At 42.6% G+C, this 19,660-nt stretch overlaps 2 protein-coding genes across 5 annotated transcripts; both read left to right on the forward strand.

Annotated features, from left to right (window-relative positions):
• Positions 1 to 6,083, forward strand: LOC311496960 (membrane-spanning 4-domains subfamily A member 4A-like). Its single transcript, XM_084557027.1, has 7 exons — positions 1 to 61; positions 1,253 to 1,494; positions 1,836 to 1,937; positions 2,044 to 2,100; positions 3,180 to 3,371; positions 3,480 to 3,602; positions 5,402 to 6,083. The coding sequence occupies exons 2-7, from the start codon at positions 1,291 to 1,293 to the stop codon at positions 5,438 to 5,440; spliced, it is 717 nt and encodes a 238-aa protein (XP_084413153.1). The 5' UTR covers positions 1 to 61; positions 1,253 to 1,290; the 3' UTR covers positions 5,441 to 6,083.
• Positions 6,084 to 6,216: 133 nt separating this feature from the next.
• nudt17 (nudix (nucleoside diphosphate linked moiety X)-type motif 17) lies at positions 6,217 to 9,207 on the forward strand. 4 transcript variants are annotated; one of them, XM_084557023.1, is made up of 9 exons: positions 6,217 to 6,285; positions 7,025 to 7,125; positions 7,370 to 7,486; positions 7,575 to 7,758; positions 7,826 to 7,851; positions 7,936 to 8,028; positions 8,278 to 8,376; positions 8,483 to 8,619; positions 8,774 to 9,206. In XM_084557023.1, the coding sequence occupies exons 2-9, from the start codon at positions 7,051 to 7,053 to the stop codon at positions 8,931 to 8,933; spliced, it is 891 nt and encodes a 296-aa protein (XP_084413149.1). In that variant the 5' UTR covers positions 6,217 to 6,285; positions 7,025 to 7,050; the 3' UTR covers positions 8,934 to 9,206. The 4 variants fall into 4 exon arrangements, with proteins under 4 accessions (XP_084413149.1, XP_084413150.1, XP_084413151.1 ...); XM_084557024.1 differs by having other exon boundaries at positions 6,218 to 6,281; XM_084557025.1 differs by having other exon boundaries at positions 6,231 to 6,277.
• Positions 9,208 to 19,660: the final 10,453 nt, after the last annotated feature.

The raw sequence follows: 19,660 nt of genomic DNA on the forward strand, positions 1-19,660 counted from the left end.
GCGTCACAGAACCATAAGAATCACATCAAGTTCTCGTCAGGTCAAGTTTTCGTGTCTTCAGGTAAAACTCCTCTAAAATCAGCAAACTGTTCAATTATTATTTGTTCAAATATAATAAGAGAATACTACTTTATATTATTTAACTTTATGCTCTGGTTTGAACATTTACTGCGCAACACTGGTTTCCGGGAAGTTTAGCTAGCTGCACTTTGCTCGTTTGTTTTGAGGATTTTTATCTTTAGTAAAATAAAATTTAAAACGTATATTTTTTTGTGATAACCCTTGTGTGATACTAAAGCGATGTCATTAACGTAAAGCTAAAATAAGCCGTCATTCTCTAAGAATTAACACTTCCTCATGAAGAAATATGTCGCACTACACCAGGCTCCATTTAAAATTCGTAGACTCGTAAGGATTTGTTGATAAATTCGGCCACACTTTAATGAAATTATCATTGGCTATTTATGTTTTAGAGACAAAGAAATCTTTTTGATTTGTCATATATACAAAGATTGATAAGATGAGATGAAACATAAACTTAAACTAACGGAATTAAGAAACGTATTACAGTATTTTTTTATTTAGTTTGTTTATTTTGAAATATATCTATGAATATTTAGTAGATGTTGTGGAGCAGCAGCAGCATCTCTGGTTGACAACAAAGCACTCTGGGAGTTGTAGTCAACTACTTTCTCTCGGCGTTCTGGACCATTGACTGTACAGTTTATAGAAATGTTTGCTGTCACGTACATCTGCTGAAGTTTTGAAGCTCAGTGTGGTGTCTTCAGGTGTCCATCTTGGCAGTGCCTGACTCCGCCCAACTCTCTCTGATTGGTCAGCTTACCACCAACCAGAGGGCCCCTTCGTCAGGCCATACCCCCAAATATTCTACTGTTACTAGGCTACGTTAGACAAACAAAAGTAAAAGCAACGTAGTTAGCATTAAAAGACGTAATTGTGATTCTCTCTCCGCCTATTAACAGTAACATGTGGAGGGGCGTGGCTAGACAAAGGATAGGCGCTCTCTGGTTGGTGGTCAGCTGACCAATCAGAAGGCAAAGGGTCTGTAGCTGGGAGGTGGGTGGAGTCAGGCACTACCCAGATGGAGGAAACATGGTGAAAGAATGTACGGTGAGGCAGACAGCTAGCAACCTGCCAGGTTAGCTTAGCTTCATTCTGAAGCCCAGGAGGTTGCTGCTTTTTGTTTGTTTTCAGCTCAGTGTGTCATCGGTTCTACTTTTGATTTTCCCAGAATTCCCTGTCAGTTCCTGTGACCTCTGACCTCTCGTCATGACGTCCACGTCCGTCACCACGGTAGGAGGAGTCGTGGTCGTCACTCAAGTCATTCCCAAGAATGAAAATTCCATCCCGCTCCGTGGTTCTGCTGACGCCCCCCTACAGGCCCCGCCTCCCGTGACAAGTACCCCGCCCTCCCCACCCAAGGTGGACGATATGACCGCCACCTTCCTGCGGGGGCAGCCACACGGCCTCGGGGTAAGCTAACCGTCGCTACACGAGTTACTGCATCGTCAATACTTCCACCTGCCCCCGGTGGATTTATCAGTAGCTTTTGACAGCCATTTCCAAAATGGCCGCCTTCATGGATTTTTCTAGTCAATTATTAGTGATTATTGTCTTTAATCATCCTCAGTTAAATGACTATCATAACCTGTATAAGTGTTGATTAACCAGTACAGTTAAATGTTTTCTGTTCCCGATGTTTAAAATATGATTCTGCTCATGAAGATCATTTGAAGCAACCAAAAGCTCCTGAAGAGCCGTCGCTGCTGATAATGACCAGTAACAGTGGAGGCTCTTCTGTGTTTGTTTTTCAGGTTGTTCAGATCATCATCGGTCTGCTCGGGGTTCTGTTCAGTCTGACCGCCGTCTACTCACGGCCCCTGATGCTCTACGCTCCGTTCGGCCTCGCCATCGCTGTACGTGAACACAAATCTGATCGGTAGCTGTCGGTTCTCTGAGGTGGAACCTTCAAACTGTAACCAACAGATTATCTTTTGTTCTTGTGTCTCTGCTGTCCTTCAGTTCGTGGTCTCAGGTTCTCTGACTCTGGCTGCAGGGAGACGGACTTCACTCAGACTGGTGAGTTTTCATTATTCTATCTTCCGTCGACTTCCTTTAGTCTCCAGAACCATGTGGTCATGTGGATGTGGCGACTGTGGAGGACGATTGAGTTTAAGAAACCAGTTTGAGATGATTTTATCTTGATGTGATGTGGAGCGTTACCCTGCAGGAAGTAGCATCAGAAGACAGCTACTCTGTGGTCACGAAGGGATGGACGTGGTCAGCAACGTCAGGGTAGATCTGTACTTTCCACTGATACCAAGCATCACATAGCTGAAGCTAACCAGCTAGCCTCAGCTAACAGAGAAAACACTCAACAAACTTTTTATTTCTCAGTCATCATGTCAGAGTTTCTTCTTCTGTCTCAATATTTCATCAACAAATATAACTGATCTAGTTTTATTATCTTCTGTCCTTTAGAGTCTATCCACATGATTCTACATCAACTATGAACCACATGGTGACGTGACTGATAGAATCTGATAGAATCCTCATACGTCGTTTCCCTCCATCTAGTGGTTTAATGGTGGTAACACAGATAACAAACATAATGCAGCCATCTTGACTGAAAGTTAGCTTAGCATTGGTATGTAGCATGCCTTGGTGACTGGTTTCCCTGGGGAGTTCCATCTGTGAACAACATGGAGGAAATCTCCATCTTCTTCTGGATTGTATAATGATCACAATGGTAGAATGTGATGATGTCCAGGAGAAATAAAATGTCCAAAGGTTGAATTGTGTGTACGTTGCCTCCTGTAGTGGAATCAGGAGGATTTTGTAGCCAGATTCACTTTCAAGAGGTAAAAACCCAACGTGGAACACTTTGGGTTCTTTGGTTCTCCACAAATGGAGAGTGGGCCTGGTTCTATTTCTACTAGAACCTTTGTAGAATATGCGTCTTTGTTTTCTGCTATCTGATCTGGAAGACATTTCAGACCAGGATCAAAATGTCTACTCTGGTTATCTGTCTGCTTCTCATATGGATCAGTGTTGTTTTCAGACATTTATTGGTGATTCTGTGTGGACTCATGCGTTTGTCTTTTGTCATAATAAGTAGTAACCTCTCAGACTGAATGTTTCTGTCGTCGTTGCTGCAGGTCTGGGCGTCTCTGGTGTCCAACGTCCTCAGCGCCTCGTTCGGCCTGGCGGGCGTGACCTACATCTGTTGGATGTTGGTGGTCGTCGTTCCTTCAGATCTGGTGTGTGACATCCCGAAAGACTGGTCTACACCCAACTTGTCTAAACCCGACGGGAGGAGGATGGACTGCCGGAACATCTGGATGCTGGATGTATGTTGATCACAGAATCCTGGTCCATGTCTCAGGACCTAAAACAGACACTCTTGGTGTTTCCTCTAACTCCTTCTTCTTCTTCTCTGACCTCTTTCGTGTCTTCAGGCTCTTCTGTACGGACTCCTTGGCCTCCTCCTGGTTCTCCTCGTCTTGCAGGTTTGCGTCGCCGTCACCGTCTCTGTTTTCTCTGGAAAGGCCATCAGACGCCGCGACCGCTACTACGCCATGGTAAGACCACCTCAAATTAAAGTTCACCCAGAAATAACCAACACCACCTTGATCAACGCCTGTGAGCAGAGATTTAACTGTTACCATGGAGACCAGATCAAAAGATGTGATCAGATACAGATACAGAGTTCACATCAGGACATGGATCAGTGTAGAGGAGCATCACAGCTACTGGAAATAGAACAGAAGAAGAAGAAGGAGGAGGAGGAGGACGAAAAGAAAAGGAGGTGGAAGAAGTAGGAAGAGTATGAGGTGCAGAGGAAGAAGAAGAAGAAGAAGAAGAAGAGGGAGGAGAAGTAGAAGGAGGAATAAGAGTTGGAGAAGAACATGCAGAAAGAGAAGGAGGAGGAGAACTGAAAGAAGAATAAGCAGTAGTGGTAGGAGGAGGAGGAGGAGGAGGAGGAGGAGGAGGAGCAGAGGTGTCAAGTAACGAAGTACAAATACTTCGTTACTGTACTTAAGTAGATTTTTCAGGTATCTGTACTTTACTTGATATTTCTTTTTCTGACGACTTTTTACTTTTACTCCCTACATTTCTACACAAATATCTGTACTTTCTACTCATTATATTTGAAAAACAAGCTCGTTACTTTTTTAACCTCCACGTAAAAGACGTGACATGATCGGACATGACTAGAGCATCGGACTAGAGAAGGAAAGTCGACGATGCGCTTCCTGTGTTCTTCTTCTACTGTTTTGAACAGGCAGCCTGTTGGTTAGTTTGAGCTCTGCTGCCACCTAGTGACTGGAGGCGTGCTTATCGTTCAAGCATCAATAAAGACAGTAATACTGAAAGTCCACCTGACCCCACTATTTGAGAACTACTGGTCTAATGTGAAACAAACAAATTCAGGTATGGTGTGGTTTCTGTTGCTATCATTAGTTTTTTGAGGATTTTTTGGAAGCTAGTTTACAACATTAGCAATGCTATGGAAACACACCGTTTTGATAGTTTATAGCTAACACTAGCTAGCGGTTTAAAAACAACAACCCAATAACCCTCAATTTATTATTAAAAATTATTCAGATGTTCATGCAGGACATCTGGTCAATTCAGTCTAGATTATTCTGCTAGAACTTTTTCATTTTGCAAAATTAACGGATGAATTGTTTCATTAATGGCAAAATCATTTTTACTTTTTACTTAAGTACATTTCAGAGCCTGTACTTTCTTACTTTTACTTGAGTAAAGGAGTTGAATCAGTACTTTTACTTTTACCAGAGTATTTTTTTACACAAGTATCCGTACTTTTACTTAAGTACAGAATGTGAATACTTTTGACACCTCTGAGGAGGAGTAGAAAGTACAGAAGAAGAGGGATGGAAGGAGGAGGACTAAAAGAAAGGAGGGGAGGAAGGAGGAGGAATAGGAGCAGGAATAGAAGGATAAACAAAGGGATGACAGGGAAGAAGAAGATGGAGGAGGAGAAAATGAACAAAGGGAAGTGGTAGTAGTATGTCCTCCTCCATGTCCTCCTCCTCCATGTCCTCCTCCTCCATGTCCTCCTCCAGTCCTGAATGTGTAGAGTCTTAGAAGACGACCAAGATGTCTCCACGTCTCCATCGTCTCTGTCCACATTGATTCCATCTTGGTTCATCTTGTTTTTCTGCCTCCATGTTTCTGTCCCTCACCTGATGATGTTTAGTAAAGGTTACCATGGTTACCACCTCCTCATCCATCAGTTTAACTCCGTGTTGGTGAAGCAGGCGGTTTATTAAATGTCCATAACTTTAAAGTTAATAGAGATGATAAGGAGAACCAGAGACCAGTCAGAGATGATAAAGTCTTTGTCCTGCAGGTGGAGACCGATGATCGCAGCTCTCTGCTGCCGGCGTGAAGACACAGCGAGGACGACCTCCACCATGCTTCACCCTGAGGACGCCTCTGAATACCACTACAAATACTACAGCGACAGTAGAACCACAGCTCTATTCTAGTCTTTATTTTCTCCAGTGATCTGTTCCTGGTCTGCTGCTCTTTGTTCATCAGTTCATCTTTGCTGCTTCTTCATTTTAATTCTGCACGAATCAGAAGGAAACCTTTATTATCTGTGATTGTGTTGAACGACACTAAAAAATAAAGAATGAAGCTTTTTATGCTCGTTTGTTTTCAGAGAAACAATAAAACGACACTATTTGTACTTGACTGGTTTCTGTCAGACATTAAATTCAAAACTGATATTAACATTTGTCCTCTGTCCATCTACCTGGTCTTAATATAAATGTGTCTCCACATGCGTCCCCAGCCAGCACTTGAGATCTGATCTCAGTTTGTGTGTCTGTAAATCAGCAGCGCCATCATGTGGTCAGTAGAATATTGTAGCAGCTGCTGTCTCTAATGGATCTCTACCTACCGCTGGATCAGAACCATCAACAGCTGCTGGTTGACTTGGAGACATGATCCAGATGTTGGAACAAGATGGAAAGACTCTCACATGTTAAGATCTGATTTATTTCTTCATCCCTTTACCCCTATCATTTAATATTTACCCATCTGTCTTTTAATATTTACATTTTAAATTCTCATCACGTGTTGAAGCAAAAGAAAAGAACAAACTTTTGTTTTCCTACCTTCATCAATATTTCCCGTTGGCTTTTATTTTGAAGTGGTGGAACCGGATGTAGAGCCCTAAGGCTAAGATGAGCTAACAGGAGTTAGCCGCTGTCTCTTCTGTGTCAGTAGGTTTGTACCGTTTCTACTGTTTTAATTATAATGTTTAAACGGAGGCAGAGGCCGTAACGTCTCTAAAGGGTCGTGTAGAAAGCTAACTGGTTTGGAGCGTTTTATTTATTTAAATGTAGCCGTTAGCAGCGCTGAATGTTAGCTAAAGTTGGTTAGCTGTTGACAGCTGTTTGACACTTCCGGTTTGAGTCCAACGTCCAGACCAGAGACAGAAGACCAGAGACAGACAGACAGAGTCCAACCAGTCCAACATGTTGTTAAGTTTAATGTTTTATGTTAGCTAGCTAATGATGCTAAGCTGTTAACTAACGGCCCGCTGTGTTAGCATCATGCTAACCGGATATAAACTAAATAACAAGGCTGTCACTGTTACTTTAATAAAGTTATTTATTTATTTACACATTATTTATTACAAACTTATTCACCTTTAAAACAATGTTAGAACCCAGAACTATATAAATTAATTATATTTTACACTTAATGTAACAATAGATGAAATCAAACTATAAAACTAACAGGATGTTGTTTATCTGCCCCCCTGTCTTCAATAACCTATTTTTTTTTTTTTATGGTTTAAGAGAGTTGGGTAAATATTAAAGACACAGGGGTAGTTATTAAGACAGAGGGGTAGTTTCATAACACTGTCGTCATGGAGGATTTTAAAGGTCCACGTTAACCCTAGTCTCTACATGGAGGAGAGGACGTGGCCCTTTAAGAACGTGGACATGTGTCTCCACAGACGTCCTGGACGGAGGAGGCTGCAGCATGGAGACGGTCAGGAGGGTCCTGGTCTACGTCTGTAAGGACGGAGCGTCTCCACGGCGAGCGCAGTTCATCCAGGTCAGCACGGCCATAATATTAGGAACACTGGATCCTCTTCTTCGTGTGTCTCAGAGTTCACAGCGTTTCTTCTTCTTCTTCATGTGTCTCAGAGTTCACAGCGTTTCTTCTTCTTCTTCATGTGTCTCAGAGTTCACAGCGTTTCTTCTTCTTCTTCATGTGTCTCAGAGTTCACAGCGTTTCTTCTTCTTCTTCATGTGTCTCAGAGTTCACAGCGTTTCTTCTTCTTCTTCGTGTGTCTCAGAGTTTAACGAGTCTCTTCTGTGACGGTGGTGGTGACGAGGTGGAGGTGAGCTGTTCTCTGGACAGAGACAAGTTCATCGTTCACAGAGGAGACGGAGACCCTCGAGTCCCTCTGAAGGTTAGACAATAAATTAATCACCCCTCTATCTTTATTAATTACCCCTCTATATTTAATAGTTACCCCTCTCTTTGTGTATGTACCCCAGAGACCGGCCTTCTGTCCCATCAAACACCTGTCAGTCACGGAGGCCGCTGCGATCCCATTGGACATTCAGCAGCGTGGCGTCGATGTGGGCGTGGCCATCCTCCTGCAGACAGCCAATCAGAGAGTGCTGCTGACCCGGCGGGCGAAGGAGCTTCGGATCTTCCCCAACGTCTGGGTTCCTCCAGGTCTGAGTCCCTGACGTCTCTCAGGTCTTCATTTAAGTCCCCATGTTGACGTGTCTTTGTGTTTCAGGCGGCCATGTTGAAGGAGGCGAGACGGTAAATATGTTGGATTGATTTGATTTGATTTGATTTGATTTGATTTGACGTCTGAGGTGAATGACCTCTCCTGCTGCCGTGTAGCTGCTGGAGGCAGGACTCAGGGAGCTAAAGGAGGAGACTGGACTCAGACTGGAGCCGGGGGAAGTTTCTCCAACGATACTGGGACTGTGGGAGGTGAGACGCCGCACACACACCGGCCACTTCATTAGGTACGCGAGTGAATACAACCTCTGGTGTTCAGCATTCGTTTAAGATCTAAGCTCATTGCCACTGCTGTAGTTGACTCTAGTTTAACAGCAACATAAACATCAACTGAACATTAGGCTGTTCACTAGTGTACCTAATGTTTTGGCATGTTTGTATACAGTTCATTCATTCATTCATTAAAGTATCTTGGTATCTTTGTCTCTGTGTCTCCATCAGTCGGTGTTTCCTCCCATGTTGTCCAGAGGACTTCCTGTGAGACATCACATAGTCGTCTACATGCTGCTGCACTCGTCCCTCACCCACCAGCAGCTACAGGTGAGGACTCCGTCTCTGTCTCCTCTCTGTGTCCTCTCTGGACTTGTCCCTGGACTCTGGACCACGTGGACTTCACCACGTCCTCTGTTGTTGCTCCGCCCTGCAGGCCTCTCTGAGCCCGTCCCCCGCTGAGGTCAGTGCCTGTCTGTGGGCCGACAGCCGGCTGGTCAGAGCCATGGTGTCCGCTGTGGACGGAGACGGAGACGTGGACGTCCCAGTGGACGACCTGCCGAGCAGCATCAGGTATCACAGCTGGACCTGGGCCCCCACATGACAACAAACTTTAAACCAGAGCAGTGGAGATGTGCCACTAGCGTCACATTATCTTGTTTCTTTGACATTAGCCTGAGTTAGCTTAGCCAGCAGAGCGACCTTTGACCTCCCGCTGTGCTCCCAGTGTCTCTCAGGTGTCGGCAGACGGCGCTCTGACCGACTCTTCCCTCCCTCTGGCGGTCTTTGTCAGCCGGGCCCCGGCCAGCGGTCCGGACGTGGAGCGGGTCAGCACCGGCACCAAGTTTGCCCTGGAGCTGTGGCTGAGGAGCCTGGAAGGCCCCTGACCCCTGACCCTTGACCCCTGACTCTGTCCTCCACCCCACACTGCAGGACTCAGGGTGAACAGCTCTGGATCAGACTTTCATTTAATCTGCCATGAACCCTGTTGCTGCTGTTTTTTTAATTAAACTCAGATTCAGTTTTCAGGAGTTTCTTCTTCACGTGTTAAAATTATTCTCTCATTTTCAGCCACTGTTACCTCTGCTACCAGCTAGCTAACATGTCAAGCTGCTAGTTGGCAGAAACAAACAAACAAGATGGCCGCAGCAGGACAATAAACATCACGGTTCATCTCTGTGAAGGAACTGACTTTAAATGATTTTAGTTTAAATGTTTATTTAACAGCACAAAATAAAAAGCATCAGTTGGTGAAACAGCGCCCCCATTGGGTTGCCGCTCTACTTGATGTCGGTGCCTGTGGTCAAATGTGGTACTGCAAACAGTGTTGGTGACAAAGCCACGTGGTTTAACGTTTGCTAGCGGCTAGATGTTAGCATTACACATGAATCATTAATCAGTCAATGTGTGGAGAGGGAAGGCTAAAACCCTGACAGCTAATATGACAACGCCACTCTGGGAATTTCACCCAGAGAATATACACCACTTTCACAGGTTCTTATATGTAGAAAGGGAGCAGAGACGTGAGTTTCCAGTTTCAAAAATATGTCATTTATTTAGACACAAGTCAATTAGTGACTATAAACAGGGTCAAGTTAAAATTTAAGGTTTATTGCAGAACCGTAGATAAAATTTACTAAAAAAAAGGACATCCTACACAGCTGATTACCAGTACAAGATGGGAAATGTCAGGGAAGCCTGCAGGAGTGAGAGTGAGGGGAATAGGAGGGGGGCGTCACCACCACCAGGTATGGGGAAGAAAAGGTCACACACACTGCAACACAAAAAAAAACACACAAGTTAGCACACAACAAATTTAAGCATGCAATAAGACCCAGGGAGGAAGAACCCGCCACCCAGTGGCTCACCACCTGCAATCCTGTGACAGCCCACCTGTACTGGCACTAAAAAGGGGCTGAAATGTCACGATCTCAAGAGGTTGGTTTATGAAAGGAAATATAACAAAAAACAAACAAAATAACTAAATTAATGAAACCAATCAAATCAACCATCTAAGATTAATAACCAAAACAATATGACCGTAAAAATGTAAAATAAATTTGTAAAGGGGCAAAAACAGCAGTAACCAGAGCTCCTCCTTTACACATACAGCAACTAGGTCATGCGGGAGCCGACATCATCACTTTCATTCCTGTTATGAAAAGCACATGTTAGAATATCATAACATGGTTGATATGTAATGTTTCAATGGGTAAAATCTGAAGACCACTGAGAAGGATGTCTTTAACAAAACATAAAAACCAAAAAGTTGCATACCTGGGAACTGTGAGCTACATGACCAAACAATTTATCCAAGTCTGATCTGGCACACATACACACCACACTAAGTGCTGCACAGCATAAGGGGGAGCAAGGGGAGCAGTCACCGCCAGTTAGCTCTCATTCCTGAAATCACACCTTAATTGGATATCGGCATTCCGCAACAACGTGGAGTCAGGACAGAGTGAGGCACAACCTGCTGCTGGCTGCTCACAGCTACATTTAACAAGAGGGGACCACGGAAGTGATTAGTCTCACCTGTTAACAATCGGTGATTGTGGGGTGTGGCTGAACTAGAAAGGAGGGAGGGGGAAATGCTACCCATCACAAATGAAAATGTATTTTGACAGCAGCCTTCGGACTGTACACCAATCAGCCATAACATTATGACTACCGACAGGAGAAGAGAATAACACTGATCTATGTATTAATGTTGTGGCTGATCAGTGTGTATCAAAACAGGAAGATGTTCCAAATAGTTTATTTTTATTTGTTTTTCATAGACAGCCTAAAATAAACAGAATTAACTGGAAATGCAATTCTGAAAAGGTCACGTTAAGAATATCATTTATGTTGTTGCTGATATTTCAGTATGAATATTTACCTTATAGAAGTAATTACTTTATACATTGTTAGAATGAAATCAAATATGCAGCATATACAGCAGCTATATATAAATGATCATTTAAAATATATTTTGCTAATTTAATTAAACTGGTTATTTACAAGCTTTAACATGTCATCTTAAAATCTGCATTAATTTATTCCATATTATTGGAATTTGTAGATATTTCTGTGTGATTTTTCTACTCTACAGCATTCAACACGTCATCTCAGTGCTGAGGAGTTTAATTAGTTTAAAATGTCTCTGATTGGTTGGAGGACTATCCAACTGATGCAGAGGGATTTTATTTTGAAACACACCCTGAGTCTGGATACGACAGGTTAGTGACTGTGGATGAAACCACGAACATAATGACGTCACGCTGTGAGGTAACATGTCGTGTAGTTTAAAGAGAATGAAAAGCAAAGACCTGCCGTGTTGTTGTTACGTCGTCTTTGGGACTGACTGTCTCTAACGATGGACGGACCCTCCACATGTTTCCTGAAGGTTTTGAAGCTCAGTTTAACTCCTCTAACTATCAACAAGTCCAGTTAATTATGTATTATACTGTCTGATGTCTGTTGATCAGCTATAGTATGATTATAGGATTAAAGATGGGACAGTTTATTTTACAGGTGATAGAGGTGACGTCAGACAGTCTGGTCTTGTTCTTCTGGGCGTCCCAGCTCCTCTGCAACGTCTGGAGGCTACAACACAAAGTAGAGTTCAAAGTAGTTGAGATGAGATCAGGAAGAGAACTAGAAGGCAGCAGACAGACACAGTGGATCAGTGTTGATTATATAGAGCTGCATCACATGACATGTTGTCAGATGTATGCAGGTGTTACTAGGAGATCTTCTAGTGAGCAGTGTGAATGAGGACTGAACTTCATTTTCTGGTTTTGCTTTGTTTGACCAGCAGGTGTCGACTCAGACGCTGAGTAGGAGGGAGATTCAAATAACCTTCGTGTCCCTTCTTCCCCTTATTATTATAGTATTCCTTTACTGGCCTCATAAATATATTGAGTAATGTAAATTAAATATTTTCATAAGGTGCAATAGAGCTTTGTACTCTTCAGTTCACTAGTTTGAACTCTTTACTTCACCTTCTCTTATCTCCTCACTTCTCCTGATACAACATATACACTCCTGATCAAAATTTTAAGACCGGTTGAAAAATTGCAAGAATTTACATTTTGCACTGTTGGATCTTAAGAAGGTTCTAAGTCGTGATTCAAAATGCAAAAAGAAGAAATGGGAGTGAGACAAGAACAAAGTTTGAGTAAGCAGTTTATTGCAAACAACCATTAAACTGAAACAGGCTGTTCATCAGCTGATCAAAAGTTTAAGACCACATCTCAAAAAAAACCCAAAACCCCCTAAAACAGAAATAAAGTTTTCAGAAAAGGACTCAGTAATGAGCAGCTGCGCCATTCGTGTTAATCACCTCAAAAATTTGTTTCGGCTTGATGCTAGTGTTTCCAGGAGGCTAGTGGGAATGTTGCTCCAGGTGGTGAAGATGGCTTCACGGAGGGCATCCACTGGAACTGGTGTCCATTTTTGTAAACTTCCCTTGCCATCCAACCCCAAATGTTCTCAATTGGTTTAGATCAGGGGAACACGCAGGATGGTTCAAAAGAGTGATGTTATTTCTCTGGAAGAAGTCCTTTGTCAGGCGGGTATTATGACCTGCAGCGTTGTCCTGTTGAAAAACCCAGTCATCACCACACAGACGATGGCCTTCAGTCATGAGGGATGCCCCCTGCAACATCTCCACATAGCCAGCTGCCATTTGACGCCTCTGCACAACCTGAAGCTCCATTGTTCCACTGAAGGAAAAAGACCCCAGGTCATGATGGCGCCCCCTCCACTGTGCCGTGTAGAAAACATCTCAGGTGGGATCTCCTTGTCATGCCAGTAACGTTGGAAGCCATCAGGACTGTCAAGGTTAAATTATTTCTCATCAGAGAATAAAACTTTCTTCCACCTTTCAATGTCCCATGTTTGGTGCTCTCGTGCAAACTCCAAATGGGCAATTTTGTGCCCCTGAAGGAGACGAGGTCTTTGAAGACGTTTTTTGTTCTTAAAACCCTTCTCTCTCACAGATGCCATCTAATGGTTATGGGACTGCAGTTGGCACCAGTGACAAGCTTAATCTGGGCTGAGGATCGTCCCGTGTCTTGACGGACAGCCAATTGGATCCTCCGGCTCAGGGCCGGTGAAATTTTTTTGGGTCTACCACTTGACTTTTTTTCCCCATAACCCTCAGGATCTTTCAAGAAGTTTAAAATGACTGTCTTACTGCGTTCAACCTCAGCAGCAATGGCACGCTGCCAGAGGCCATGCTGATGCAGCTCAACAATCCGACCGCGTTCAAAGAGAGAAAGCTTTCTTGCCTTTGCCATCAGGAGGTCATGACAGTGTGGGTACCTGACAGAAAATGACACTGAATCCACATTTTTGAGAAGATTTGGGCTTTTAAAGGCTGTGGTCTTAAACTTCTGATCAGCTGATGAACAGCCTATTTCAGTTTAATGGTTGTTTGCAATAAATTGCTTACTCAAATTATTTTCTTGTCTCACTCCCATTTCTTCTTTTTGCATTTTGAAGCACTACTTAGAACCTTCTTAAGATCCAACAGTGCAAAATGTAAATTCTTGCAATTTTTCAACTGGTCTTCATTGTTATCATTGTTTTCTAGAATATTCAGATTGCAATGAAATTGTTTTTAGTACCTCCCTCTGTACTTAGTATGTTTCCTCATATATATTTTTATTTTTTACTAGATACATTATTTATCTCCTTTAGTCCAGACCTTCTGAGCTCATGGAAACTGTTTAGGTTTGGGAATATTATGAACAAAGGAGTTCCAACGTCCCTGGCTCTAATACCCTAATGAGCACGAACCAAAGTTAACATTCATGACTTGAATTACAGCCGCAGCTTAAGGTTCTATTGATGTGATGTCCCATTCACAACCTTCTTGTACCCACGGTTTACGGGTATCTGCAGTACACCATTACTCTTTACACACTTTATGGTTTTCTGATCCTCCTCACACAATTCTTGTTACATTTAACTTGGAGCTCCATATTTTCTCTTTAGAGAGTGAAGATGTTCTTAAATTGGTCTTTAGAGCCTGTCACGGGTCAAAGATTGAAGGCTGCTGGACTGGCAACGATCACTTTTTTCTTCTTTCTCAAAAACCTGGTGTAACTCGTCTGTACTTCTCAACGTTTCTCAGCTGCTGACATGGCGTCTTAATAACTGAAATATTTCTTCAGATGAACAGAAGTTTCATTTAAGAGTTGTTTAAGGTTTAAGGTTCTCCTGACCTAAGGTCTTATCCACAACCTTTTTTGTACCCATGGGTTACGGGTAACTGCAGTACTTTGTAATACATTTACACACTTTCACTACTACGCACATTATGGTTCAAATGACAACAGCTGCACTTTCACAAATGCATTGAAAGAAAATTGATTCTGTTAAGTGTAAAGAGCACTCCTAAACACTTCTGTTTGAGTTTTTATATATGTTAAAGGTCCAAATGTTATTCAGTGATCTCAGAGGTGATGGTAGGGTGAGGGGTTCACTTGTTGCTAAGCTACGTCTTGCTAACCATGTTAAAACTCCAACTCCTGAAGACATAGACATTGTTGACCACTTTGAATATCTCACCCACAGAAACCATATTAGTATATCCTCCATTTCCACAGTTCCTTAGATAAACGACATGATTAATGTGTGACTGAGGACTGTCGGACTGAGAACAATCACGTATTTCTTCTTTCTCAAAAAGACACTTCCTCTCAGCCTCTTAAAGACATTATCCACTCTAGCGTTGCTGTAGATTCACAGTTGAACAAAAAACATAACACTCTTCTCTCAGTAGTAAACTGAACATATCAATTCATTTTTAATTCAGTTTGCAGGTGAATGTAAGTGGGACTGTTAAGGTGGTGTTAAGGTGGTGTAGTGTGTTTTAATTCATGTCTATGTGAGTGTGTTACTCACCTGTACTTCCAAATGTCTCTCAGCTGCTGACCTGCTCCTGTCCTTCAAACAACATGTCCTATGAAGACAACCAGAAGAACAGTTAGAGGAGGAAACATGACTTTTAATAACTGAGACATTTCTTTATAAGAACAGAAGTTTGTTTTAAGAGTTATTGTTTGATTCTACTTTACAGCAGAATACGTCAGAGAAATACAGTTTATAGAAAAATATATAGTTTAATTAATGCAGTGCTGACTGTGATGAACAATGGACAGTGAGAATTTACCTTCTGATGATGATGGAAGCTACGATGATAATGAGAACTGTGTGTCCACTGAACAGAACCAGACGGACGACTGTCAGGTTGATTCCTGTGGAGAAGATTTCTGAGACAGGATGTAGACAATAAGATGTTGCTCTGCAGATAATTTAGTGATTCACTTAAAGTAAAGAGAGATTATTCTGATCACAGAGAAACGTCATACAGCTGTTTGACACTGATGAAACTAAAAAATCAAACCAACCTTCCTCTGGTTCCTCCACCTGCAGGCTGTACTGCAGAGACCATGTCTTCATGTTGTTCTTCAGAGCACAGGTGTAGTTCCCAGAATCCTTTGCAGTCAGGTTGCTGAGTTGGAGGGCGGGGCCAGACTCTGAGAGGGCGTGTCCATCTCTGAACCAGGTGACCTCCAGTTGGTTGAAAGTACAGTCTGTAGTACACTGCAGTGTGACTGATTGACCTCTAGTGAATGTGTTGTTGTTACTGCAGCTCTTTATTCTCATTTTAATCCCATCTGAAATAAAAGTGTTCATTAGTTTAATTTAACATTCATTAATATTAATGATTAATATTTGTGTCAGAATCATAATATGATGTTCTTACCAACAACTGTGACTCTCACTCCTGTTGTGTTAGTAAAATGTCCTACATTATCATTAGTTTCCATTCTGAATCTGAAGGTTGCGTCGTCTTTCTTCTGAATGTCTCTGATCTGTAAAGTGCAGTTTCTCATCTTGTCTCCCAGGTATTGATAGCGAGGGTCGTTGTTTGTTGAATTACTGTCGTACACAGACGGAGTGATGCCATGACAGATCTCATGGTTCTGACACCAGACGACTCTGACGATCTCCAGTTGAACTTCTCTTCCATTCATAGTGACAGACGTTGCTGGTGTGAAGGTGCAGGGGAGGGTGACAGTCGATCCTTCTACAGCACACGCTGTTGTAAAATCATAAATCACTGATGGTTGAGGTTTAAAGGTCTGACCCACAGCACCTGAAAGAACACAACACCATCATATAGTGAGAGTACTTTCACCGATCAGCCATAACATTATAACCAATGCAGGTCTCCCTTGTGGTGACTCATCAGAGAATGGGCATGGGCCTTCTGAGGGTGTCCTGTGGTTAGTGGGGGACTTTGAGGGGAGGGGCCTCTGTGGATCATCCCACAGATACTTGATCAGTTTGGGATCTAGTGAATTTGGAGGCCAGGTCAACACCTTGTGCTGTTCTTCATGTTTTTTTTTTTAGTTGTTCCTAAAGTGTTTTTGTGTGTGTGTCTGTGTCAGGCTGCATCCTGCTGGGGATGGCTGCTGCCATCAAGGAGTGTCATTGCTATGGGGTGGGGGTGCCTGGTCTGGTCTAGGTGGGTGCTACATGTCTAAGTAACATCCACACCAATGAATGCCAGGTCCAGAAGTTTCCCAGCAGAACACTGAACTGTCACAAGATGGTTTAAATGTTATTGACTTCTCCTGTCAGTGGTCATAATGTTGTGGCTGATCAGTGTGTGTCACATGGCAGAACATTCCTTTTAGTTGATGTGCTGTGTTCCATTTATTGGATGCAGTGTTTTCAAGTTATATTGAATTGTGTATTTTAACTGAATGTTGTGATTATTTGACTTATTGGGTTTGGTGATTGGTTCTAATCGGTTTAAATAGTATTACTGTATGTTGTAGTTATCTGTCTGCCACAGTATGCAGTCTACTGGATTAAAGGGTTAAGAGACTGGACAATACCCGACTGAGTTACAGGACTGACCACTGAAACACCAAAATCCTCTGTCTGTGGCAGGACACCTGGGAACCAATCAGTGGCCAAGAACGGAGGCTACAGGTGAAGGGAGGGTAACCCAGCAGATACAGTCGACGAAGCTGTCCAGAGACTGGAGCCTTGGCCCAGGCAAGTGAGTAATCACAGTTCTTGGTGATTCAACAGATATACTGGTGTCGGCCTAGCCGGGAGTTCCTGAGCAACCATTGCTTTAGCCAAGAGTAGTTGGTTTATCTGCACTATTCTGTGGGAAAGCTGAAAACAACTCACTGACTAGTTGTTTTCTTTCCACAGAGTTGTAGAGAGCTAGAAGGTGTTAGCATTGCAAAGACGATAGATCATACTGGTAGTGAATACAGCTGCACTGGAGTCAATAGATGTCTCCACATATGATGAGCTGTAGCTTTTGTTTTTATCTTAAATCTTATATCCCTGTTTATGTCAGACATCACAGACAGTGTGATCCTTTTAGTCCAAACCACCTAGTTTAGAGAACTTCAGTTTCAGTTACTTCTAAATGTTTTTATTTGTAAGAGTGTCGATTGTCCAGCTGCAGAAAAAGATTTTTGTTTTTACCACTTTGTTCCAGACCCTTGTTGAGCAACAATGGAAATATAATTATTTAGTCCTAAGTGGGTTGTCAGACGACACTATCTGACCACACTTCAGTTTGAAAACATTGATCTGAAATGTTGTCATAGAAACAGTCCATGACTTACCTGCCAGCAGGAACAGAAGGCACCAAAGAACTGATGTGTCCTGAACCGCCATCGTCCTGTTTTGATCAGTTTGTTTCTACCTTCAGTTTGAATCTTTGATCCAACGGCAGTGGGGGTGGAGACACTGACTGTGAACTGAGGTGATGCATTTCTTGTGTTTGTGGTTGTCATTTCATTTCCTCATTTCCTCCGATTGAAGTGTTATTAACTTGCTGTTATAAACTATCATGTCATGTTTAGTTTATGTTAATTGTAAGTCAAGTTCCCCCTGTGTTTGTTTTGGACTAGTCCTAAGTGTGTGTCTCATTTGTCAGGTAGGTCAGTTTGGTTAGGTTTAGTTGAAGCCTTAGTTTCCTTTTTGCTTAGTTGACCTCATTTTGAGTTTTTGGGCCCTATTTTTCCACATTTGTTTGATCTTTCCTCTGTTGGTTTTATTCCATCAGCCTACAAAACCGGTCACAGCTACATAACATCACAAAAGTCTGTGCTTAAATCATTGGACATCCTGGACTCAAATTAGCGGGGACACTCTTGTGGACACAACAGTCCAGCTCCTGAACTCTGACCTCTCCTTGGTTCAATATCGAACTGATGCTCTGTCTATCGAAGGGCAGATGTTGGTCGTTGTTAATGTGTGAACACTACTCATGGTCATTTGCACTTTAATCTCGTTTGTCTGTTTTTCTTAAATTTTTGTTGCCTGTCATGTATTTTTTTGCTCTCTGTGCCTTTTTAAATTGCCCCTTATGGATAAACAAAGTGCTTGAACTGAATTAAATTGAATTGATCATTATATTAGACCTATTTTTGCATTTTTCTCATATTTTTGAAAATGTATATAATGCATTTTTTGGTCATTTTACACCTTTGTCCTCTGCCTTTCTGCTTGGTCCCTAACACTGCTCAAAAACTTTTGCAGCTAAAGCGAAAGGCTTGTTCTGGAGTCTCTCAGTTGGGAACTGATTCTGCTCCAGCAAAGATCTACTGGGCCAATCAGATTGTTTTGGGGGTGGGGCTCCATGTGGTTATGGACAGAAGAGTAACAGCAGTCATACAAGCCATGTGAATGCCGAGGAGTTGATTTAGTTTAAAATGTCCAGCTGATGCAGAGGGATTTTATTTTGAAACACGCCCTGAGTCTGGATACGACAGGTTAGTGACTCATAGGAAGTGAAGTCACACTGTGAGGCAACATGTTGTGTAGTTTAAAGAAAAAGAAAAGCAAAGACCTGCTGTGTTGTTGTTACGTTTCATGTATTGACTCTGTTCTCTGTGGTCAATTCAATTCAATTTTATTTATATAGCGTCAATAACAATACAAATCGTCTCAAGACGCTTTACAAAAACCCGGCCTGAAACCTCCAGAGAAAGCCTGAAGGCAACGGCGGCAGGAAAAACTCCCTTTTAACAGGAAGAAACTTCGAGCAGAACCCAGCTCATATGGAGGAACCATCTGCCTAAGGCCAGCCGGGTACAGACAGAAGAAAGAGAGAAGAGAACAGCAAAGAGAGAAGAGAAGAGAACAGCAAGATAAACATACATCTGTCATAGATACACATATCTGACTAAAGCGTACATGTGGAATCTTATGATACAAACTGATGATGTTACATGACAGTTTGAAAATGTAAGAGGAATCATAGGCAGGTTGGAGAATTGTTCATTCAGGTAGGAGTGGATAACTGCAGGATTCCATGAAGACTGGGCAGGCTGATGAGACCACGACAACAGATGTAGTATAGAGCTCCACAGGAAACACACCACTCCAGGCCAGAGATACTCACAAGAAGAGGGGGGGAGAGGGGGGAAGGGGGGGGAAGGGGGGTGGGACACACACAGCAGTAAACATTCTACATAGTAATAGCACAGAATAGTATGACTAGTAGTATATAGGAAATTAGAGGGCAAGAGCTCTGTGCCAGAGAAAAGAAAGTGGAGGATGAGAGAGAGGAGAG

The sequence above is a fragment of the Chelon labrosus genome (assembly GCF_963514085.1).
Source record: "Chelon labrosus genome assembly, chromosome: 12".
NCBI lineage: Eukaryota > Metazoa > Chordata > Actinopteri > Mugiliformes > Mugilidae > Chelon > Chelon labrosus.

Coding starts and splice junctions, on each gene's coding strand:
- LOC311496960 (XM_084557027.1), top strand. CDS start 1,291: ATGACGTCCACGTCCGTCACCACGGTAGGAGGAGTCGTGGTCGTCACT. Junction 1,938..2,043: donor CGTTCGGCCTCGCCATCGCT/GTACGTGAACAC, acceptor GCTGTCCTTCAG/TTCGTGGTCTCAGGTTCTCT. Junction 2,101..3,179: donor GACGGACTTCACTCAGACTG/GTGAGTTTTCAT, acceptor TCGTTGCTGCAG/GTCTGGGCGTCTCTGGTGTC.
- nudt17 (XM_084557023.1), top strand. CDS start 7,051: ATGGAGACGGTCAGGAGGGTCCTGGTCTACGTCTGTAAGGACGGAGCG. Junction 7,487..7,574: donor ACCCTCGAGTCCCTCTGAAG/GTTAGACAATAA, acceptor TATGTACCCCAG/AGACCGGCCTTCTGTCCCAT. Junction 7,759..7,825: donor CAACGTCTGGGTTCCTCCAG/GTCTGAGTCCCT, acceptor TTTGTGTTTCAG/GCGGCCATGTTGAAGGAGGC.